This window comes from Bactrocera dorsalis, chromosome 3 (genome assembly GCF_023373825.1).
Source record: "Bactrocera dorsalis isolate Fly_Bdor chromosome 3, ASM2337382v1, whole genome shotgun sequence".
NCBI lineage: Eukaryota > Metazoa > Arthropoda > Insecta > Diptera > Tephritidae > Bactrocera > Bactrocera dorsalis.
This window is the reverse complement of record NC_064305.1, coordinates 54,682,815-54,707,269: the sequence shown is the minus strand read 5'-3', so window position 1 is coordinate 54,707,269 and position 24,455 is coordinate 54,682,815. Positions and strand designations below refer to the sequence as shown.

General features: G+C 38.6%; 1 protein-coding gene across 9 annotated transcripts in view; it reads right to left on the bottom strand.

Moving 5' to 3' along the window:
• Window positions 1–24,003, bottom strand: part of LOC105227681 (uncharacterized) — a 125,719-nt gene extending 101,716 nt beyond the window's left edge. For 4 of the 9 annotated variants that reach the window (XM_049450900.1, XM_049450896.1, XM_049450901.1 and 1 more), the window contains exons 1-4: window positions 23,636–24,003; window positions 22,622–22,694; window positions 4,933–5,660; window positions 3,853–4,873 (exon numbers count right to left, since the gene is read on the bottom strand). In XM_049450900.1, the coding sequence (XP_049306857.1) occupies window positions 3,853–4,873; window positions 4,933–5,660; window positions 22,622–22,667 (1,795 nt within the window). In that variant the 5' untranslated portion in view covers window positions 22,668–22,694; window positions 23,636–24,003. Of the gene's footprint in view, window positions 1–3,852; window positions 4,874–4,932; window positions 5,661–20,961; window positions 22,538–22,621; window positions 22,695–23,423; window positions 23,597–23,635 lie in introns of those variants that run through there. The other 5 variants (XM_049450897.1, XM_049450898.1, XM_049450904.1 and 2 more) reach the window with 5 other exon arrangements.
• Between the last annotated feature and the right edge of the window lie 452 nt (window positions 24,004–24,455).

The following is a 24,455-nucleotide window of genomic DNA, read 5'->3' as shown; positions in this document are numbered from 1 at the left end:
AGAAATCGATTTTTTGTTTGCATTATCGGATAGTATTCACTATAATAAACATTCTTAAATCGGAATTCAAATTATTACGGTCGCTACAGCGTTTCTTGTAGAAAGGGAACAGAGTGGGGAGAACAGCGACTTTACATGGCGTAATGCAACTTTCTTACAGATTAATAATCTTTTTGAAATTTTTGTTTCAAACCAAAATTGCGAACGCAAGATACGAGTATATCAGTGTTTACTAAAGTTACAGCTTGCATGGACGGACGAACGGACGGACAGGCAGATAGTCAATGGGATTTCAACTCGTCTCGTCATCATTTATATATATGACCCTATATCTATCTCGTTTAGTTTTAGGTGATACGTACAACCGTTAGGTGAACATAACTATTATATTCTTTAGCAACAGGTTGCAAGACGGGCGATCTTTGCAAGGAACGAGGATTGGAAAGGAAGCTGGTTGAATTTTCAATGGGTAAAATAGACTTTTCTCGATTTTCTGCACCCAAATTTTCAATCAAAGCTCTTTAGGTCAAAATATCTTTTTTTTAACATATATTCATATATACATATTTACATATTTTATAATTATTTTCATATATTACACAAAGACGGAACCACAACATAGTTTTATACCCTGGACAGGGTATATTAAGTTTGTCACGAAGTTTGTAACACCCAGAAGGAAGCGTCGGGGATCCTATAAGGTATATATATAAACGATCAGTATGTTGAGCAGAGCCGATTTAGCCATGACCGTCCGTCCGTCTGTATATACACGAACTAGTCCCTCAGTTTTTAAGATACCATTTTCTCTTTATGAAGCTGCTCATTTGTCGGAACGGCCGATATCGGAGCACTATAACATATAGCTGCCATATAAACTGAACGATCGGAATCAAATTCTTGTATAGAAAACTTTCACATTTGACAATGTATTTTCATCAAATTTGGTATAGATAAGTCTTTAAGGCAACAATGTAAGAATGAAGAAATTGTTCAGATTCGATTACTATAGCATATAGCTGCCATACAAACTGAACAGATAGTTAATAACAGAAATGCACCTGTGAACTGTATTTAGCTCCGGTGCAACCGGGGTTAACGTTTTTTCTTGTTTTTTATCAAAAATATAAGGCATGGACAGAAATCCACAAAAATAACTCGGACTTTTCAAAATATTTAGTCAATGCAAGCAAACACATATCATTTTCTACAACCTTTTCCTAGTGCTGACTGTATGTTTGGCATACTCATATAATATGTTCGATTCGTTACTTTTTTTGCTTAGCGAACCCAAGACAGCTGTTTAGCTAAACATCAGATGAAGGTAAAACTCAGTATAAACGAAAGTGAAAATGAAAAATCTTCGGATCAATAAAGCGCGCTTGTCATAATCAGAGCTATCACAATATTAATTTTATTTATAATGTTCAGGTGTTTAAGTCGTTAAATTTATTTCGAATTGGTAATCACCAATCCTCATAGTCACAATTCCCCTTCCCAGCGCGTTGATATTTTAACAACATCCAAGTGAATAATGAAAAAACTACATAAAAAAGAAATCAATGAACTTAACTTCACAAAAGTCGGAAGTGGCAAACGAAACAAGTTTCTTCCTCCAAGCCACTCAAGTGCAATTTGCTCCCTGAGGTGTAAATACACAACAGCGAACTCAGCAAATTTTCAAGAAACCACCAACTGCATATCAATGAGCCGCAAACACTTGTGCGAAACTTTTCATGTTACAATCGAAGTGAATGGGCACAAATTCGCCGAGAGTGCAATCAATGATGGAAAGGTAATGAATTAGGAAATAGAGAACGAGGCACAAATAGGAAGCAACGCTCGAAAGTTTTACTAATTCTTCTTAATTTGCTTTAAATAGAAGACACAGTCTTAACGAGCCGAAATGTTGCAGAAGAAATTCAAGCTTTTATCAAAATTAAACAATTTAATAAAAGTATGTGCAAGATGTTGTTGTTGTTATAAAGAAAATATACACCACATAGTTTTGAGAACTACTGTCGAGTTGACAACCCTTGACTCGATAAAAATTCTAGTCTCTTCCGGTAAATTTTCGAGAGAACAAGCGAGTAGTATTGGTTACGTTCACGAGTTGGATTCAATTGCCCACTATGAATTATAGAGTTATTGGATATAATATTTATAATGTCCAAGCTTATAAAAACAACCATGGCTTCATTTAACTTTATTGATATCAGCAGGCCTGGGTGACCCCTACACAAGACATTTCTTGTTTTTTTTTTATCAAATAAGCATTGTGAGCAGCTGCTCCTTATGGGCATTCGTTCGAACAGAGGTGGTTAGTTATGCGGGTATGCATTGCATGCAGGATATATATTTGGTTTGTGGAGGTCGATTATGAATAAGTAGAAGTTTAATATGCTGAAATATTCACAACAAAGTGAAAGAAGCGTCACTCTAGATTCGCGTCACACTGGAGTTCTTCGTCTGCAATGGGTGATGGTTTTACTCCAAGTACGCCGTTCACTGGGAGGGAGCGAATATTCTAATTACTCAACTGAATGGCGCTCAGTGCATATCTGAAGCAAGTTCTGTTCGCAGTCTGGTCGGCGGGCGTGTTGTTCTATGTGTTCGACATAATTAAGGAATAAACACTTGAAGTCCCTAGGAGGCGGTTTCGTTTCGAAATGAAGAACGTTTCTTTCATAATAATTTACGCAGTATGAACGTGACTCTTCTCAAAGAAAACATCACAATGTTAGATATATCTGACAGTCTTAGAAATAAACCTGGTCGAACCATCATGTTCATGTCTTCAAATATAAAAAAAAGCATTATGATTTAAGTATCTTTGCTTCATTTGGTACAAAAAATTAAAGAAAAAAAGGTGTCACAAATTATTTGATCGAAAACTTGAACTAATTCCATTAATTACATATTGTAATTGGAATAATAAATAAGAAATAATAAAAATTCGTAAAGAAAAAAAATATTCTTGTTAAGAAGTTCAAAAATCCGCTTTTCATACAAAAGTCGCTTCCGAGACTAAACATGTTTCTAACATAAAGCCACTATGTTACCAAATGTTACCAAAAACTACAATACAATAATATTAGTTTCAAAGATAATCTCGCAGTTATACCAAGAATCCTTTATCTGATATAATTTTTCAAAACCTTTGTCGGTTTGCTCGCTCATCACTCTAATCAAATTTAGTCAAAGCCAGCTTCAAATTACCTACACCACTTGAACTAGTTGAAATCACAAAAGTGGTCTCGCGAATAAAAACTTGTCTTACAGACTTAAATCGCAAATAAAAAAATTATCAAAAAGCCCAGTCTTCGCAATCATAGCTGATGAGTTTGCCTTTGATTAGGTCACTCCGCCTGGAGAAAGGTTTATTCGCATTAATTGAGTTATGCTCACGTAAGCTAAGCACGTAGAACGCGGATTGTGTGCGAAAGCATAAACTCAAATATAAATAACAGCAGTCTAGTCATCGAAAGAAAGCCTCGGTAATGGTCGCAATCACACCTTTATTCACTTGCTCATATTTTTATTATTTATCCAAACCAATGCTCTCACCGAACAACGCACACAGCAACCTATCAAAAATACGACCGTAATACTACATGTAAAGGAGACCACCATATGTGCGACCGGTGAATTCCCAAGAGACACTTCACCGTCCAATTTTCCAAATAGACAACAAAGCACGTCTAAACGCTGACAAATGTATTTTGTTTACAATTTCAGTTACGTATTTTTGTTAAAAGCACTAGCCACTAATATTGTGGCCAAATAAAATATTAAGAAAAGGTAAAAATGGGTGCTGCTTGTAAAGCAAATGAAATCAGCGATTCGACTTACCGCTCCCGCGAGGCGCATTTGACACTGGCTGTTTTTGCTGCTGCACCTGAGCTTGTTGCTGTTGTTGGTGCACGGCTGTTGTTGCTGTTGCTTGTTGCTGCTGAGGTGAGGACACAACGATGCCTCCCGCCCCACCAGCGCGCGTCTCTAACTTCAACTGCATGTCGGACAAACAGAGTTGCGTTTTCTGTTGCTGTTGTTGTTGAGGATGTGTGTCAACAATTCTCATACCGCTCGCACTGATGCTCTTACTGCTGTTTACCGCACTGACGTTATGGCTTTTGCTGCCGCTGACCACCACAACCTTATTCATGCCCACCCCGTTGACGCTCGCATTATTGTGATTGCTGCTGTTGTTGTTGGCAAACACAGTTGTTGCATTGGCTAAGCGCAAGTATGTTGTAGTTGTTGTGGCAGCAGAAACCGGCAGCGTCGTTTTCGTTGATAACGCGGCAGCTGATGTTGCACCGTTGCTGGTGCGGTTCACGGTAATATTGCCCAATTTGGCTGTTGTTGTAGCTGCGGATGACACCACAGTCGTTCCAGTGGTTTGTTGACTTTTGGTAGCACGCGTGAAATTCACGGCGCCCGTCTGTGTATTGGTGCTAACACTAACCGTCTGCGCTGCCGTGACCAAATGGCCCGAAGACAGTGAAATCGTAGAACCCGATATGGAGGAGGAAGCAGAAGATGAGGAAAGCAGCGCAGCGGTGTTAGACACACGATCAGAGCTGGTGGAGGTTGCGGCGTGCGCAATATTACTCGACGAGGAGACAGTCGATAGCGATGATGCGGAAGCGGAGGCTGTGAGCGCAGCCACCGATGAGGCAGACGGATTACGTATGACTAGTATGGATTGCGACTTCTCCAGCCGCTTAAGTGTTTGCAACACAAACGGTGCTTTGCTGGCGATGCTACTGCTGCTGCTGCTACTGTTGTTGGTCAAGCTACCGCTGCCCATGCTGCCGCCCTCCGAGGCGCGACCCAGGCGATTGCTGTCCGTGCTGAGACTACGCGAGGCCTGTAATGCAGGAGATCGTTAGTACAATGCTCATAATAAGTAAAACAACAGGTACTTACCGTTTTAAATAGATACTGGCGATCTGCAGCGGTAGAAGTGTTGGATGTCTTCTTCAAATTGGCCGTGTGCAACAGCACCGATTCCAGTTGGCTTGCATTGATTGGCGTTTGCAGCAGAATTGTGTTGGTTGCATTGCCAGTGGAACCACCGCCGCCCCCACTGCCACCTTGGGACGATGTCGCCGCGGTCTCCTTGGCAACATAAGTAGCGCTTTTCGTATTACCAAGTAATGTTGTTGTTGTGGGTGTTGTTGCTGTTGTTTGTATTGATTTGCGTGCAACTGTTGTGGCTGTGGGCAATTGTGTCAGTGTCGCAGCAACGGTTGTTTTATCAATTTTCTGTTGCTGCTGTTTTTGGTGTTCCAACTGCAGTTGTTGTTGTTGCTGCTGCTGATCATTATTATATATGCTGATTATGCCATGCTTGTTCTGTATGACAATTTGCCCGTTTTCGTTGCGTGCGCCGCGCAGCAATATGATGTTGTTGGTTAACTGTTGCGTCTGTGCTTGCTTTTGCGTCGTCTGCAATTGCAACTGTTGTTGCTGGTGTTGGTGTTGTTGTTGCAACTGCTGCTGTTGTTGCTGCTGCATTGGTGTGGAAGTGTTATGGGGTCTTGTTGTTGCTTTTGTTTTTGTAGTTTTAGTAGTAGTTGTTGTTGTTGCTGTTGGTTTTGCTGATTTTGCACTAGCAACATTGTTGTTGCTTGATTCTCCGTTTTCCTTCGATTCTGAAAACGTTAAAACGGTTTTAATGAAAATTATTCAGAAGCAAGGCACATTTTAATTAGGAAACTGTCGCTGAAAGTCAGGGATAGTCGCTAGCGGACAACTTTTGTTTCACTGTGTATCTGTTATATAATATATTTCTCTTTGCATTTTCAAAACTTCTTAACTAAAGGATTTAGTAACGAAATATTCATGTCAAGTTCCATTCAAATCTAAATACCGTTATAATTTACTAACCATTCTATAGAATTTGCCTAAAATCCGCTGCGAGAACGAGAATAATTTTGTTCCTTCGTCGACTAAATCATACTATATTTGATTGTTTTTGATGTGCCAAGAGCGATTGAATGGAGCTCAAGTCCCAGCGTCAAATTGTTAGAGTCACAAGACATATATTTGAAGATTTTGGGAACCACTTTTCCGACTTGCCACACTTCGGGTATATGAAGAGTGCCTCAGCAGCAGGTTAAGGCCTTGGGTAGGTATTTTACTCCCATCGAGTCTACAAGTTTCAACATCAACATTTTTATCTCATCTGGGAAAGATTTCGACAATTTCGCCTTGCAAATCTTGTAGACTGTTGCATATGGTGAAGCTATCTCGGACAAGAGCAAGGCTTATCGATAGTACAAAATTTTCCCAGAGGATCGAGAAGATGTGAACGACGAAAAGCATGCCGTACGCCCTTTCTTAAAAAATTCAAAATTTGCCAATCGTATAGGACACAGTCACCCAGAAGTCCGGAAATCTTTATATTAAGTTTACGAGGCTAAGGGGAGTGTTTGCACGATTCAACTTATTTTCGACATACAGACTTGCCATTGTCAGAGAAGGATTATCCCTGATTTTCAATTATATATCTCACACATTTCCACTTTTTTTTAATTTTTTACTCACAGCTGCCACTGGCTAACACAATCCTCTGGACAATTTTATATCTTTATCTACGAACTCGAATTTTTTTACTAAGGAACGCGTGTTTCATCACGATATTTCAATTTTTACTGAAGTTACAGCTTGCGCGGACGGACAGACAGACAGTCATCAGGATTTCAACTTTTTTCGTCATCCTGATCATTTATAAATAGTATACATATATATACTAATCTATCTCTATTAGTTTTGGGTGATATGTGCAACCGTTAGGTGAACAAAACTATAATACTCTGTAGCAACAGGTTGCAAGGGTATAAAAAATATAATATCTGAATTATATGAATTTCGATACAACAGGAACTATGTTTTCCCATAAAATTTAATTAAAATCAACCACATAATACCAATTGGACGAAACTGAAAGAAATAATCATACATAATTATATGGCCTCTAGGATTACATATAACAAAATCTTGAGTTCAAAATTATCAAAGTCCCTTTTAGCGGAAAAATGCAATGGCTGAATCAAATGTCGACCTGGCATCAATAAAAGCAACTACTTAAATAACTCATAAAAAAACATAAATATAATAACTAAACCAAATTGGAATAAGCTCGAACTGCATTATTATTTTCCAAGGATCAACGGCCATTTCTGTAAGCGCATACAATGGCTGTTCCTTAATGGAGTTAAAAATAAGTTTTCTGTCACCCTCATTGATAAAAATAGCGTATAGACGCAATAGATGTTAGATATATTTCATTTCAACACATGTCATATCTCAAAATATATTACTCATACGGCACGTACGCCAACTATGCTGGGAACACTGCACCGGGGAAAGTAGCGTGCGTTTGTTGCGCCAACTCCCACAACATGACAACTAACTTGTCCAACATGACAAATTTACATTGGCCACTGCCACACCCACTGCGCACACATGCACATACATGCACACACACACAAGCATACGCGCTTGTCAAGCCACTTGCAATCATTTAAAGTACGAAATGTCTCGTTTTCCGCCCACTTCGGGCAAATTGAATTGACATTGGCAATATGCAAAGCGACAAGCGCAAAAACAAAAACAAAAAAAAAGCATTTTTTAGAACTTTCAAAACGAGCACAGCTGATAAAAAAACAACAACACATAGACACACAAATAACTGCACATAATAGACTTCAAACTAAACAACAATAGCGACCGCAAGCAACAGCAAAGGCCGCACAAAGAAAGATAACCACTTGAAAGCGTACACCAACCGGAAATTTATTGCATCATATTGTCCTCGCGAGCAGTGGCGGACCTCCGTCCTAGGCTGTATGGCCGCGCGGCTTCTGCCACTGTTTTTCCACTGTTGCTGCTGCCTCGACGACGGTTCTTTCTAAGGTCCGCGGTGTGGTCTACTCGACCAGCCGTTACGTTGTACCCGCTTGAAAAGGACGTTCACGCGTTCTAACAAAATCAACTCGCAGCCGGCGCGCGACCAACTGTTTACTGCTTACGTCCGAGCAACGCAAAAAGCGCAAAGCAGCGAAGGACGCGCGCACACTCACACACAGCGCGGATCCCACATGTGCACCAACAGACAGACGCACGGACACATGTACATGCGGGAACGCATGCATGCGAGGCAGTAGTTGACTATGCACGACACGCACGCGGAAATGTACAAATCGACAGTACGTTATGGCATGACAATAGTCAGTAGACAGTTGACAGCGCCGAAGACAATGCCAACGGCAGCAATGACATACACGCACACATATATGGAACTATACGAAGACTATCGTCAAAGGAGGGATGACGAGGAGTAATGGAGGGTAACACGCGAAGGGTGCAAGAAAAATGTTGTAAACCATTCAAAGAGGAGGCGAAAGTCGGAGCTCTTGGTTTGATTGTACGCGTTGACACTCCTTCGGCATTTAACAAGAAAATAATGAACCAAGTGGATAAGTCATCAGGGCGAGCAGCGTCTAAAGATTAAAAGCATGCGATTACAAGACGATAACAAATACTTGCATAGTATTCATGCTCATATCGACAGCTGATAACCACAGCTAATGCATACTGAATGCGCTGATAGCTGATTGATGACTAAATGGACTACAAAATGTCAAATTAAATAAAAATATATCAAATTTAAAAGTCGTTTATTAATGTTTATTAAAGGTGCCTTCAATGCGGTCTGGGGCACATCGTTCAATGTTAAGTCCAAATGGAATCTCGTAGTCTCTGACATCCAAAAACTGCAAGTCTTCACAAACCGATACCTTCGCGATATTTGCCGTATCGTGTGTCACCGTCTCGTACATGGACTTTGTTCACGCACAAAGCAAACACTCCAGACACAATCACCCGAAATGCGTGGTAATTTGCTTCAAGGCCTTAGTCGAAGCCGGATTGTCCGCATAGACTTTAGACTCTACATATCTCCACAAGAAAAGGTCTAACGGTGTGATATCACACAATCTTGGTGGCCAATCGACCGGCTCAAAAGGTGAAATTATCTGCTCGCCGAACGTTCTCTCAATAAATCCATAAATTGATTCGATGTGTGGAAAGTGGTGCCGTCTTGTTGAAACCAAATGTCACGGACTTTAATTTCAAGCATCAAATAGTCGGTTATTGCGCGATAACTATCGCCATTGACGGTTACGTACTTACCGGCATCATTTTTTAAGAAATATGGACCGATGATTCCACCTGCTCACAAACCACACCAAACAGTGCATTTTTCTGAATGAAATCTTGAATCTCTTCATATTGATTGAACCAGAAATCTAATTGCTGGACAGTATTTGACTTGAAAACGTCGGATCTTCTTGAAACTTTTCATGAACCCATGAAGCAAAGCGATGTCGTGTTCAGTTCTTCCACAAGAAATATTTTCTACGCTTTCAATTTAAGATCTCGACGTAAACTGCGCTAAGTCGTTCCATAATTGCCGAATTGACTCTCCACGGTCTTCGTTTACACTCTCAGCTATGGCTGCCATATTTTCTTCACTGCGAGCTGGAAGTGATATATTCGGTCGAATATTCTCCAATAATGAAGGCTGGATCTCAAGATGGGTGATGGTGTTGCGAATAGTTCGCCCAAAAAACCGATTATGTTGACCATAAGTTGAGCGAAGTACGCGAAACACGTTCTTTACAGAACGTAAATTTTCGTAATAAAGTTGAACGATTTGTAAACGTTGTTCAGGCGTAAGTCTTTCCATCGCCGAACAATGCTGAAGAAATAACATGACAGGTAGACTCGTCTCACGCGCGATTTGTCAAAAAAAAGATTAACATCCACTTATATCACCCGTTATATGTATACTTCAACATATATATTCCCCTTAAAGGAGTTAGCACTCGTCGAATTCAATTTCGTAACGCTAAATTTTGCAGTTACGGCGGCGTTTCGTGCAACACAAAGAATTACAGTAGTAACTTTTTCTTTAAATTTGGAAGGAAAGAACTACTCTGTAAGCAATGTCTAGAGACCTGTATCGCTGACACTGGGTTCCGTCATCACTATTCGCATATTATATCTATTAAATGCCAAGTGTCTTGCCATTTTATTACAAAACAAACAACTTTGAAGCGCTGGCTGCAACGCAAATAAAATATACTCGAACATGCCACAACTGAAATGACAGGCAAGTCAACGTTCAAGAGCAAGGCCGTAGGCTAAGCGTCAAGCGGTACTTGCTGGTGCTGTTACAGCCGAGGAACGCACGCACTCTCTCACTCACATAGCGGCTTCCATAGAGCGTCATACACTTGTGCGCACTTGCCTAGTCAAGTCGCTACCCCACCACGCCAGTGGAAAATATTGGCAGAGGGCGAGGCATAAACAAACCCTCGACAGATGAGGGGCAGAAAGGAAAAATATTCACTCAGCAATGCTGCAAGCGAAATATCGTGTGTACAACACACAGCGACGACGGCGAGGATAGATGGCCCATCTTTAAATCAAGTGGACCGACGTATTTATTGCATTTTGCATGAGCCATGTCTTCGACGAACAGCACAATGCCGCTGCAAAAGTGCAAGCGCTCCTCTGTGTGGTTGCTGGTGTATTTGTAGAAGTGTTCAGGCCGAAAAGTATCCGGTTGATGTTGGCGAACAACAAGGCAGCTCATTGTTTTTTTTATTGCTATTAGCGTTGTGGCATTGCCTCAACGCGTATTGGTGGGACACATGGCACTCACACACAGACATCTGTGCATCTCGGTGCAAAAGTCGCCCGGCCGCCTGGCAAAGGCTAGGGGCCAAAGCAAAAAGGCGCCACCGGCGTTGCAACGGCAAATATCCTCCAAAAAACAAAAACAGCAACATTTGCTTAGCCCCAGCTTAAAGGTAACTACGTCGGCCACTGACCATTAGGTTGTCTCAAACCGCAGGTATGGGTGATTCTATACTACAACTGTCCTACAAGGACATGGCGTGGCTATTCTGGGCATAAAGGACAAGCTTTGGCTTAGACAAAAAACACACGGCAAATGCCGCCTTCCTCAGCTGTGCGTACATCAGCCAACGCCGTGTCATGACGAGCCCAGTTAGCCTTACGGGGGAATAGCCGTAAGAGTGGCCCGAAGTGTCTGACAAATGTGCGGGCAATAATTAGCTGTTGGCTGTCACCGTTACGCTGAACATTACAAAATATGTGTCTTTCATTAATGTCCTATTTTCGACGAGATATTTCACTTTTTCAACAAGCGTTGATGCAAGCGAATAGCGCGACGTGCGGAAAGGTGTTCTAAGGGAAGTCATTACATACTTTACATGGTACATACACATGTCCATAGACACTTTCATATGAATAGCGAATCATATATGTGCATATGGTCCCATATTTCATGGCAATGACAAATAATGTATGGCCTTCTTTATGAGCAACAAAACGTCAGTTCCGAAATGGAATACAAAAGCGGTAAAAACATTAGATGGCGCACTTTTGTCTTGGCAAATAGCGAGCAGCTGAAGACAGGCTGCTGGTCAGCCGATAGCTCCAGCTGCAGTTAACGACTGACAAAGGCTTAAATGCTTATTTGCCCAATAGTCACACATTTATGTACAGTTAGGTGCAGAAAAGTAGCAACATCAATGACGAAGCGCGTTTCTACGACTGTCGAGTCTAAGCAACCGGAGCAGACCGAGATTTTCATCCGGCTCAGCACCATGTCTCGGAACTACTTAAGGAATATTTTCTGCCGCTAAGACGAGTAAAAAATCTTTTTTCATAATACATACTTAGGAATTTGGACTTCAAGGTGAAGTGATTATAATATGTTTCATTCAGTCACTTTTCGAGGCAAATATTAAGATTTATTAAGACAGCAGATCTTTCTGGCTCAATGTAAATCTCAAGAGAACCAGCGACCCTTTCGCTCTCAGCAAGGTTAGCTTTTCTGTAATTGTATAGGTTGTTTGCGGTCATGGCCACATTGGTATCTACGCTATAAGTTACTAATCTTATTTGCCAACGCTTACAAGAAGACGAAGTTGAATAATTTCAAGCAGGCTGTCCTGCTTATATAAGTTAGTCGTCAAAGTGGGTGATCTAAGGAGAGGCACTTTTTTCGATAGCTTTTTTTTAACACATCACTATTGTCGTCATGCTCAAGCAAGCTGTAAAAAAAATGTGTTCGCGCGCTTCGCTCAAGTTATGGTCAACATAATCGGCCTACTGAGCGTACTACTCGCAACACCATCACCCATCTTGAGACCTAGCATTCATTATTGGATAATAATCGACCAAAAAGATCACATCCAACACGCAGTGAAGAAAAGATGGCAGCCGTATCTGAGAGCGTAAACGAAGACCGGGGAGAATCGATCCGGCGCCGTTCGCAGCAACTCGGACCGACATATGGAATGACTTGGCGCCTTTTACTTCGAGATCTTGAAATGAAAGCGTACAAAATACAACTTGCGCGAGAACTGAAGCCTCTCGACGTACCCAAGCGACATAGCTTCGCTTTATGGGCTCTTGAAAAGTTCCCAGAAGATACATTTTCGAGACAAATTTTGTTCAGCGATGAGCGATGAAAACGACTTTTTGGTGCCTGAAATTGAAGCTCTTGATCTCTGCGATATTTGGTTTCAACAAGACGGTGTCACTTCCTACACGTCGCATCAATCAATGGATTTATTAAGACAACACTTTGGTGAACAGATAATTTCACGTTTTGGACCGGTCGATTGGCCACCAAGAACGTGTGATATCACACCGTTAGAATTTTTCTTTTATAAAGTCGTAAGTCTATGTTTCGATTCAATCCTTTGAGCAATTATCACGAGCGTCTTTCGCTAGTTACCAGTCGAAATGCTCAAACGAGTCATCGAAACTTGGATTTAACGGAAAACAGCAAACTTTTGAAAGAGATAATTTTCAAAAATTAAATGCTAAAGAATATCATTTCTACACTTAGTTTGAAGTTTCTGAGTTTTTTTCTTAAAAAAAAAAAACAGAAGGGGACCTGAAAATGGATCACCCTTTATAAGATTCGCATAAGATCTAACTTGTTTTTGGCTGCACTAAGGACCGCATAGAGCCATGTGTGATCCCGTCTTGAACGAACCTTAGAAGATAATGTAAGCCCCAAACTATGCTCAGAATCATTCATTCGTTGTTGCTGTGACCCATCATGACATCTAGTTTGGTTAGAGCTTTCATATTTCACATTTATTTAAATATTTACACATCGTTCACAAAAGTAGAATTTTTATTGAATTGGAAGTGGGTATAAATCACGCTCGGTCGTCGATACAATGGATTCATTGTCTTTTCAAGCGTTCATCAGCCTTTCACTCTCGCTCGCGCTGCAGAAAAGCTTAATATATACATACTAGGTATTCAAACAAGTCCTTATATGTACATATATAGTAATATCTCAAATGTGTTGCATACTCGCTTCGATAAACACAAAACTTATTGCTGTACATAACTTAGCAAAACAATTTTATCGGATCTAATCAAATCGCCGGTTATTTGTTCGCGTGATGCTTGGCGCAATTCAGAAAGGCGCTGCTCAGTATGGAAATTTACTTGCTAACAAATAATAGAAATACTTTTACGTACACACATATGTATATGAGTATATTAGGTCGACCACAAAGCGGAACACAATTACAAACATAAATCATAATTGCATTGTTGTGTCTTGCGCCTTTTCAAATGGACCTCTGCACACTTCGAATCACACACACACACTCTGTTATAGAAGAGTCCTCTATGCTGGCAACAAAGGATATCTTTCACCACTAACTGGAACTCAATGAAATGCACTCAATAAAGTAAACTCAATAAAAGAAACACCAGCGCGCTATTCTACTTTATTAGCTGCCTCCTGCTCTCCCTTCACCTCTTAGCACTATAATGTTTCCTTTTTCAAAAATGTATTAGCTTGCAGCAGTTGATATATTGATGTAGCAAGAGTCTATAATTACCATTGCACGGGATCGATACTTTGATACTTTATAACGGGTGATTTTTTTTGAGGTTAGGATTTTCATGCATTAGTATTTGACAGATCACGTGGGATTTCAGACATGGTGTCAAAGAGAAAGATGCTCAGTATGCTTTGACATTTCATCATGAATAGACTTACTAACGAGCAACGCTTGCAAATCATTGAATTTTATTACCAAAATCAGTGTTCGGTTCGAAATGTGTTTATCGACAAATTTTGTTCAGCGATGAGGCTCATTTCTGGTTGAATGGCTACGTAAATAAGCAAAATTGCCGCATTTGGGGTGAAGAGCAACCAGAAGCCGTTCAAGAACTGCCCATGCATCCCGAAAAATGCACTGTTTGGTGTGGTTTGTACGCTGGTGGAATCATTGGACCGTATTTTTTCAAAGATGCTGTTGGACGCAACGTTACGGTGAATGGCGATCGCTATCGTTCGATGCTAACAAACTTTTTGTTGCCAAAAATAGAAGAACTGAACTTGGTTGACATGTGGTTTCAACAAGATGGCGCTACATGCCACACAGCTCGCGATTCTATGGCCATTTTGAGGGAAAACTTCGGACAACAATTCATCTCAAGAAATGGACCCGTAAGTTGGCCACCAAGATCATGCGATTTAACGCCTTTAGACTATTTTTTGTGGGGCTACGTCAAGTCTAAAGTCTACAGAAATAAGCCAGCAACTATTCCAGCTTTGGAAGACAACATTTCCGAAGAAATTCGGGCTATTCCGGCCGAAATGCTCGAAAAAGTTGCCCAAAATTGGACTTTCCGAATGGACCACCTAAGACGCAGCCGCGGTCAACATTTAAATGAAATTATCTTCAAAAAAGTAAATGTCATGAACCAATCTAACGTTTCAAATAAAGAACCGATGAGATTTTGCAAATTTTATGCGTTTTTTTTTTAAAAAGTTATCAAGCTCTTAAAAAATCACCCTATATATGCTCTTTTCCTCTGTCGCTATAACCCCATTATACAAAATAATGAGATCTTGAGCTAACTCATTTTGATGCGATTTCAGGTGAGGTGTTTGACCACCAGTGGACCATGAGTCCTCAGCAATGTTAATATTGAAAAAAAAATATCCATAATTTTTAGGCTTAACGGATCATCTACGGTGTATCACTGGCATTTGTCTTTGTGAATAATTCAACTAATCAGCCAACTTCTGGATTAAACCGATCCAAGCCTTGGGAATTCATAAACTTTGGTAGATATATTGTGCAGTATCATAACCTAAAAAGTATGGTCAATCCGTCGCTTTGCGGGATCTTTTATGGTAACTTCTAATAAAGGGGCAAATGCTGCAATCATGGAGATCAGTTGAGTCTTAAGTCATATGCGTTATTTTAGAAGCCTGTTTAGGATAGTAATATCCGAAATCTTTAGTAGCTGTAGCTCTATTCTAACAGTTGGGTTTATTTACCCAAAATCAACAGGTTTTATAATCAGTTGAGGACTGTCACCACCACATTTTATATCTGATAAAGTGAGAAACTTTAATCGTTTTTGAACCAAACCCCTACTGACCTCGATTATTGCAACTCTTATTTTTTCTTTCCTCAAAATAGATTACAATTTACAAGTGTAACTTCATAATAATTATGGAGTTTTCTGTCGGCAGCTCTCCATTAACTCTAGTTTCAGGCTGCCAGACTACTTTAGTGTCTTGCAAGCCGAGTTATTTGCCATCAACATAGCAGTAATGCTCCGAAGTGCAGCTACCTTCACTCCGATAGCCGAGCGGCCATACTGATTTTTTGCTCGCTGACAGTGTTTCAAACTTCTTTCGTATTCGACTTTTAGGGCTTCCGGTCACAGCAGAATCGCCATAAACAGTAAAGCCGATGAGTTTGCTAGAGAGTACCCTTACCCCAATTTCATCCGATTGGAAACGAGTCAGTTTTTCGATGTCCTCTTGTGTTCTAGCACTTGACCTATGGACCTCCAGGAAGATCAGCAAACGCTAGTTAACAACTAGAACTTGTGTAACTGCGAAATCCTTCTGCCCAGTGTGACCGTAAGACGTCCTCAAAACAAGTTCACACGCGGTGCGACTAAATCCCATATTTTGTCGGACACTCTTTGCCCAAGCTGTATAGAGGAAGACGAGGTCGCTTTCTTCTCTATTGCACAAATTTTGCCAGACTGAGATTAAAATATCTCAAATGACCGAAATATCTCACCTTTGGGCAACCTAGCGAAGTAGCTATGATTGATATTAAAACGCTTTATCGATCTTTGAAATTTTGGTAATCCATCTTTAGGATTTTTTTCGTAACACAAATGACGAATATCTGTCCAAATGAAATCCATCGAGCGTCCACGATTTCACAAAAACGGTTCCATCGTTTGCTTTAAAATTTTAATGGTGGATTCAACAAACATGTGGCTATCTCTCGAATTTTATTTTTTACTTTAGGTTACTATGAAAAAATCAGAAAAAAACGCTTAAAAAATTTCCCCTTAACTTGATATAAATCGCACCAGAGAAGCTCAATTATTTGACCCACAAGAGTCTTACAACAAAGTATTATAAATGTATGTGCAATTGCGGAAGAGGAAATTTCATTGAATTTTAAAATAGCCTTTCGGACCATCTTAAGTCTAAAGAGTAGGCAGTGAAAAATGTTAAATTTCTATAAATTCCTGCAAAACACTTGGTTCAGGTCTACGGCAACGACAATAAAAATCATTTTCCAGTAAACCTCATTTTGTGGAAATAGGTAAACAAATTATAGAAATTATTTCCACACAATGCAATGAGAGGCTTTATGTTTCCACCATCTTAATGGATGCACGCTTATTTTGAATTCCGTAATAGCCTTGCCATGTGGGTGTTGCCATCAGGCAACTGCGAAAAATGAAATCCATTGTACAAACATACGAGGCCGTTTAGTAAATCCGTAAGATTTAGAGAGGGTTAGTTGTAGTTGTAGTTAGAAAAAAGGGAAAGTAAATGTTCAGAGAGAAAAGAAAAAGTTGTGCTTCGAAATCGTGGGGAAATATACATTATATTATTGTACGAGGATGTCATCCACACAATCTGCCTGATGGCTGAGGCTCTAGGCAACTCAATTTAGTGGATGTGTCCAAATTTGGCGACGACAACAACAAAGAAACGTGGTGGATACATCGGAGACAAAAGGGATAGCCAACATGCATTGAAGGATCAAATTGAAGTTATTTTGTTATTCGGTCTAAAAAAAAGCAAGAATGACCACTTAGTAGACCTAAAGAAGTGGTCCCATCAAAGTAGATTTCCGCTACAGAGTAGAAGTGAAGACGGTAATGTTTACATCGAAGACTTCGCCACCAACAAAAGAACTTTTAGAATACCCACGCTTTGGAACACAAAAGGAAGGTAAAGTCACCAAAATAAAATTGTTTCAAAAAAGTTGAGCTCCTTCTCGTATAAGAAAAACATTTATTTTTCCAGCCGCCCTCGTGGATGCACATATTAATACTATGTACCCACACATTCGGATATGTGTTTATAGATATGTTTACATATAGAATGAGTGTATTTTCCTTTGTGCCAGTGGAGAATTGTGCATTGTTTGCCCTTGATCTCAGCCCACACGCTACCTGTTGCCGCCAGTGACTGGCGTTTTATGGAGAAATGTGCAACGAGCTGCACAGACGCCTTTGCAGCAACAACACAACTGATGTCTTTATAGCCACGCTGCACTGCGATGGCGGTGATGTGTGATGGTTATGCATCATCATGAATGGCGGAGCTTACAAGCACAGTTTGTGTTGTTGGTTTATTTTACAAAGATATTATTTTTGTATTTTTATTGTGTTTGTGCTAATATTTGGCAATGAAGAATTACTTTTATGTGCGAAAATTTTAGTTTCGGCTATTATAATTTTTGTGAATTTCATTAATGATCGAATTTTCATATTTGGCTGAGCTGCAGGGATTAGCGAATTATCCAATATATAAGCTTTAATTGCAATTTATTTATAGGTTAGCAATTTTTAATTTATTAACGGTAATATTTTAGTAAACTTATACATATTCTCTCGTCACAGTTCTCAAAGCTTAGTTCTTCATATTACTTTAGACCCTTTTACAGTTTGCTTGCTCAAGGTTTTGAAATTCCATATTGCCGACATTAACTCTCTGCCGTATGAAACCTTAGTTACCAAATCCATTCTGACAAGTTAGAATCGGTACAAAAACAATCTGTCAAAAAAATCTCGGTTGAGGTGAAGTTTGACAAAATTGTTTGCTATTACGGATTAATGTGCTAGAGTGATTGACCAGAATATCAAAGAATTACAACAGTTACCATGCGGTTGTACCTGAACATTAGTGCGTTTATAGAAAAAAAAATATTATTAGAAAATGGAAAACGGGGAAATATAATATTTATATAAAATATTAAGTTATTTTAATCCCTTATTTTGTACTTGTACACTACGACAAGCTATTTTAGAGTTATTTTATTGTCAGTAAAACTTTGGCCTAGTTGGTAACACCAAGGAAGTTCCCAAGGATTTTAGCGACTACAAAGGCTTTTTCGCATGCGTAACAACATCAGTTTTGGTCCCAACAACTTTTACAATCTAATATAAATCAAAACTAAACTTAATTTAAGTAAGTTTTCAGCTTTTCGTGAGCAGTAACTGAATAGAATTGATTTGATTTTTCGTTTAAAATACTTCAGCTGGTTGGCAACACCAATGAAATATCGACCGAAAAAAGTTCAAAAAAGTTGGGTTAAGCAGGAATGGAATTTCTTTAAATTCAGATCAACTGAGTGGAGTTGAAAACTATAGTAGAGGTATCAAAATCCATGTTTTCATCTCGAACGCAATTACTATATGGAAAGTTTTGACCTTAGGAGGTTTTCTGTTTTTTCTTTTCTTTTAAGCGCTGCCGAACGATTTCTAGATTACCGCTTGTGGTAATTGGTGAAGGAATATAAGACATTGTTCTTTTATTTTACAAAAGACCTTGTTTCGTGGACGATGTTGGCTACTTCACTTATTCTGTTTGGTGAAAGAAATCAGAGAGTGCTATCGATGCCATCTTGGAAAGGATTGTGTGTTGAGATGAGAATTTTTAGGTTTCAGAGGACATTTTATTATCTTATCTTTGAAATGTCGGATTAATGTTTAATTCAGTAGGAATTTAAACTCCAATAGTTCCAATGGAAGGCCGAGTTGACAGCTAACTGTCGCGAAAACCGTGTAGGCTACAGCATCGATTTTAGACTTAACTACCAAAACGACCTTGAATTAAGTCCAGTGGTGGCATAACGAACTCCTAAAGTTAAGATAAGTTCCACTGTAATGGGATTTAATAAAATGTTTGTATATAAAAGTGTTTACTACTTGAATCAAGGGATTCAATATACTATCACCCACTTTTCAATTTTAATTACTTATATTGCATGAGGTTTTCAAAAATAGAGATCTTTAGTTTTTACTATGAACCCTGAACAGGGTATATTAAGTTTGTCACGAAGTTTGTAACACCCAGAAGGAAGCGTCGGAGACCCTATAAAGTATATATTAGGATGTCAAAAAAGTCTTGCGGTATTTTTATTGAATCAATTCGTGTGGCACCCATACATCGAGCTTCTTAGTAACTCCAAGCTTCTTCAAATGGTTTATAACGGTTTGTTGACTACTATGCCGGTCTCTTTCGACCAATTCAGCGACTTTATCGTAATTTTCGACGACAGGCCTTCCGGAGCGTGGCGCATCTTCGACCACCTTACACCAGAACGAAAACGTTGAAACCATCGTTGTGCGGTGGAAATGGAAACTGTATCGGGTCCATAAACTGTACAAATTTTATTGGCGGCTTGAGATGCATTTTTGCCTTAGTAGTACTGTAAAATATGCCGTATTTTCTCTTTATTTTGCTCCATGTTTGCGACGCTATAACTCTCGAACGACTTAAAAGAAACGGCAATCAATCAAACACGTGTTAGCGCGTGAAATGAGCTTTCCAAAAAGGTATAACATGGCCCGATGCGACGAATAAAACTAGAATTACGCGCTTTCAGCGCCAACTAGCGAAAATACCGCAAGACTTTTTTGACAACCTAATATACAAATGATCAGTATGTCGAACTGAGTCGATTTAGCCATGTCCGTCTGTCTGTCCGTCTGTCTGTATATATATGAACTAGTCCCTCAGTTTTTAAGATATCGTTGTGAATTTTGCAAACGTCATTTTCTCTTCAAGAAGCTGCTCATATAACATATAGCTGCCATACAAACTGAACGATCGGAATCAAGTTCTTGTATGAACAACTTTCACATTTTACAAGATATATTCACGAAATTTGGTATAGATTATTTTTTAAGCCAACAATATAATCTCCAAAAAAAATTGTTCAGAACGGATTACTATGGCATATACATAGTTTCCAAACTGAACACATACATAGTTACTAACAGAAATGCACCTGTAAAGGGTATTTAGCTTCGGTGCAACCGAAGTTAACGTTTTTTCTTGTTTTTTTTTTTTAATTTTGTGATATATTTTAGATTTTGTTTTCGCCCGAAGTTTTAATTTTTTTTTATTAAAAGTAGTAACGGTTTTCAAGAAATGTAGCCAATTTTGTTTACTTGTATTAAAAAATAAAATTTTGATTTTTAACACCCATTTACTTTTTAATTGGACAATATTTTTGCAAATCAACGCGTAATAATCAACGCTTAATTTTTTCCATTGCTTGTTAGCGCTATTTTGCTTGTTGCCTTATCAATAAATCAATTGACAGCATAAGTCAAACTTTTATTGAATACACAAGCATAAAAACATTTGTGGAATTTCAGAGATTGTATGTGTTGACATGTCTCCTACTTTATAGAAGCCTAGGAGTCACACAGGAATTGGAAATATTTTACTGGTAAATATCATCTGTATGTACATATTTACATATAAGCGGTTGTAAAAATTTGATAATCATATGAAATACTCACAGTATGTGTTTAGATTTCAAAACATTAAAAACCGGACACAATGCAAATGTTATCATTTTTAAATATTTATATATTTAACAACTCACTTTACTTCCAAATTGCAAAGCACTGAGCAAAGTCTAGAGTTCAAGGAACACATGTGTATCTGGCAAATTTCATAAACTGATTTATGAATGAAGTTTAATTTTGCTATCAAATCAATCTTTACCAGTATTACCTCTAAAAGTATAAAGTATCTGTATTGAGGCAATTAATGATCGATTAGAGCTATGGATCACAAATATTAATCAATTAGTTAATTTGTTTACATCTCACTGTCCAACCGAATCACATATGCACTATTGAGACCAGTGTTTGACAGAAATCGCGGTATTTCCTTGCAGTCTATATCAGTGAACGCGTTAGTGTCCGTGTCGATATCGGCGCGTATTCACCTCTGCGAGTACTTGTTCAGAATGCGATTCAATTGATTCATATCAGCAAAGCGCCAACCCAATTGCTCGGGCGTGTATGTAGATACATATGTATGCTTGTGTGTATAGTGATGTATAATTAGGTTTGTGAGCTTGTATGTTGCTCCACAAACGCCATAAAATAATCATTTGTTAACAACAACATCTTAACACCTTCTCCCACTTCTTGCTTTTAATTTTATTTTTCAATTATTTCGCTTTGATAATGTACAGGCGAGTTGATTATTCTTTTCTCAACAATATTTACAATGAGCTCATACGCACATACACACATACTGCATATGTATATATGTATTTATACAAGTTTATGGTCTTGCATATTTTGGCCCGCATTTATGTAAACATATTTGTATACATACATTCTTCTGGGTGGGATTCTTGCTGCCTTCCTTGCCTTTTGGGCAAAAAATTGGCATTAAAATATTAGATTAGCATGTGGTATTGCAGCGATCGAATGGTGTACAGTGTATTGTTTTGTCCTAATGGTGTGTCTAAATACTTTCGGGGAAAGACGGTACAAACAATGCCAGCTGGAGCTCAGGGTCGGAAACTTTTTAACAAAAAAATTTAATTACAAACTATTATAACAATTTAATTTTTATTCCCAAGATCGGATTAATCCCCAAATTGAGATTACTTTTACAATTTTTTTTTTCAATCTCGTATTTGGGATTAAAAATTAAAAAAAAAAAGAATATTTTAAATAAGATTTTTGGGTTACAAAATAAAAACAAATTTAATTAAATCATTCTTTAATCATGCCACCCTACAGGAGATGATATAAAATACTAAAATCTCGTGCATAAAAGTCCGACTTTTCGGTATGCACCGTAAATTAAACAGATTTTGGTTGAGAACGGCAGCAATTGGCTGGAACAAATCCCGGTCCGTTTCTGGAAAGCTGTTTATTGAAAGAACGGAAGTTTCATAAAAGTATTGTTGTTGGTGTATCGTTCCTGAAGTAATTTGGAAGAATGCTGGAGGGTTGACAGTATTTAGCCATATAATATCCGGTTCGATTCCAGTAACGTAGAATCAACTTTTATGAGAATCGTCGGAATTTACAAACTTTTCGCTATTATTTCAAGTTTTTGATTCTAATTCTGAAGGCAAATGTGGGTATGATATTATGAGTTATTTGAGTTGAATAAGTTGTTCGGTCGAATTATTTAAAGGAGTACACTTACTTATTTTAAAACTCAGGCAATAGGTAGTCGCCGATGAGCACATCATATGCTACAAGCGATGAACATGGTTATTCTGGAATTGTAGCGATAAGAAAGTGCATGTTAATTAAAATTGTAAAATTTATGTGTTGAAAGTGAGAAGTGAGACGAAAAAATAAGTAGCAGTATATGTTTAAGACAAGCATTTATTAATAATCTTTTAAAAATTAATCTTAAAGTTATTTAAATAAGCAAGTCCAAAGAGAGAAGCGCATTGTCTGCTTATCTATCTTCATATACATGGGAGAGCAAGGCATGCTTTGAACCCATCCCCTTGCAGTGCACAGCTGACTTGCTGTGCGGCGTCGCATCGTGCTGTCTCGGGCACAGTCAACAATATAGAGACGCGCAAGGTGGTGATGTGTGGTGTTGTGCAAAAAATAAGAACACATTTTAAATTTAGTACATGATGAGGCTATTTAACCGCACAATCACTGCTACGTAAATAAGCAGCTGCTCGCCTCAGCAGAAGGCACACAGACGAACATACAAATACAAATAATTAAGAACCAAACTTTTTAGATATCTGAATGCTCATGTGCCCCTTCTAGCGCTGCCACGCTCCTTCACTTGATAAATATTTACGAAAATGAAGCAGTCCAACCATGAAGAACGCAGGTGGCCCACTGACAGCACGAAAATAACAGCAACTATGGCGCCACCCTTCACTCTAAGTTGTGTTTTCTGCTTAGCATATGCACGTTTCACTATTAACTCCGATTGGAGCATTAGTCAATAGCAGCCTTATGATGCATTTACTCACACTTCCTACACCGACACATTGCAAGCAGAAAATATGCACATGGTTTATTATTTGTGGTATTTATATTACAGGTAGTGGCTGGTCGATCTTTATATAGGCTAATTAGGCCCCTTTAACTACAACTGCTCAGTACCCCTCACATCCACAACACATTGTCTTCACGACCACTACCCATTGCAGTAAATCGGTATATGGCAGCAATTATATCGTACCTTTTAATACAGCTTGCCATTTCAGCAGGTATGTGTATTAGTATTACCGCAATTAGATGAAATTATCGGCAACATGCAGAAAAAGTAACTATACAATTAGAACAATTCGCTTCCATGCAGTTCAACAACAAAAAATGTAAACAATTTTTCTCTTCCTCACTTAATAACAACACCGCCACGAACTCCAGAACTTAACGCAAAACACACAACGTACGACTTCCGCGCGGATTTCGGCCACAACAGGCCACTAATTCAATAAGAAATCCGTTGATTAAAAGAGAAAAATTAAAATTTTCGTATTAGAAAATTACTGAAATCGAATTAACAACTTTGAAAGGCGATTATTGATTTCGTTTGATAGTTGACAGCTGAGCACTGTTGACATTTGGAAAAAGAACTTCAGCGCCAGTGTTGGTAAATGTTTTTTTTTAGTTTAAATAATTTAGGCGAATTTACGTGGTTAAAGGTGTTCTTTCTAGGCCAAAACTAATTAAAAACCGAAAAATTAAACATAAAACAAATGCAGTATAACGAAAAAGAGATTGTCCAAAATATATTTTAGTCGTTCGGCATATCTCTATGCACTTAAATTGTTCGATTATTTCATAGGACGGCGACATCTGTCGTATCCGGTTTGTATATTCGCTTTTCGTGCTACCAGCTAAATTTATAATTTCTGTAAGTTTATGCATATTCTAGGGTTATAAAATTAGGTGTAGTTAGAACATTAAGAGATTACAATTTTAAATGATTTGTTTGCCAGTAAATTACATATTTTATTTTATCAGGGTAAAATCATAGCCTCATTTAATAATATTTT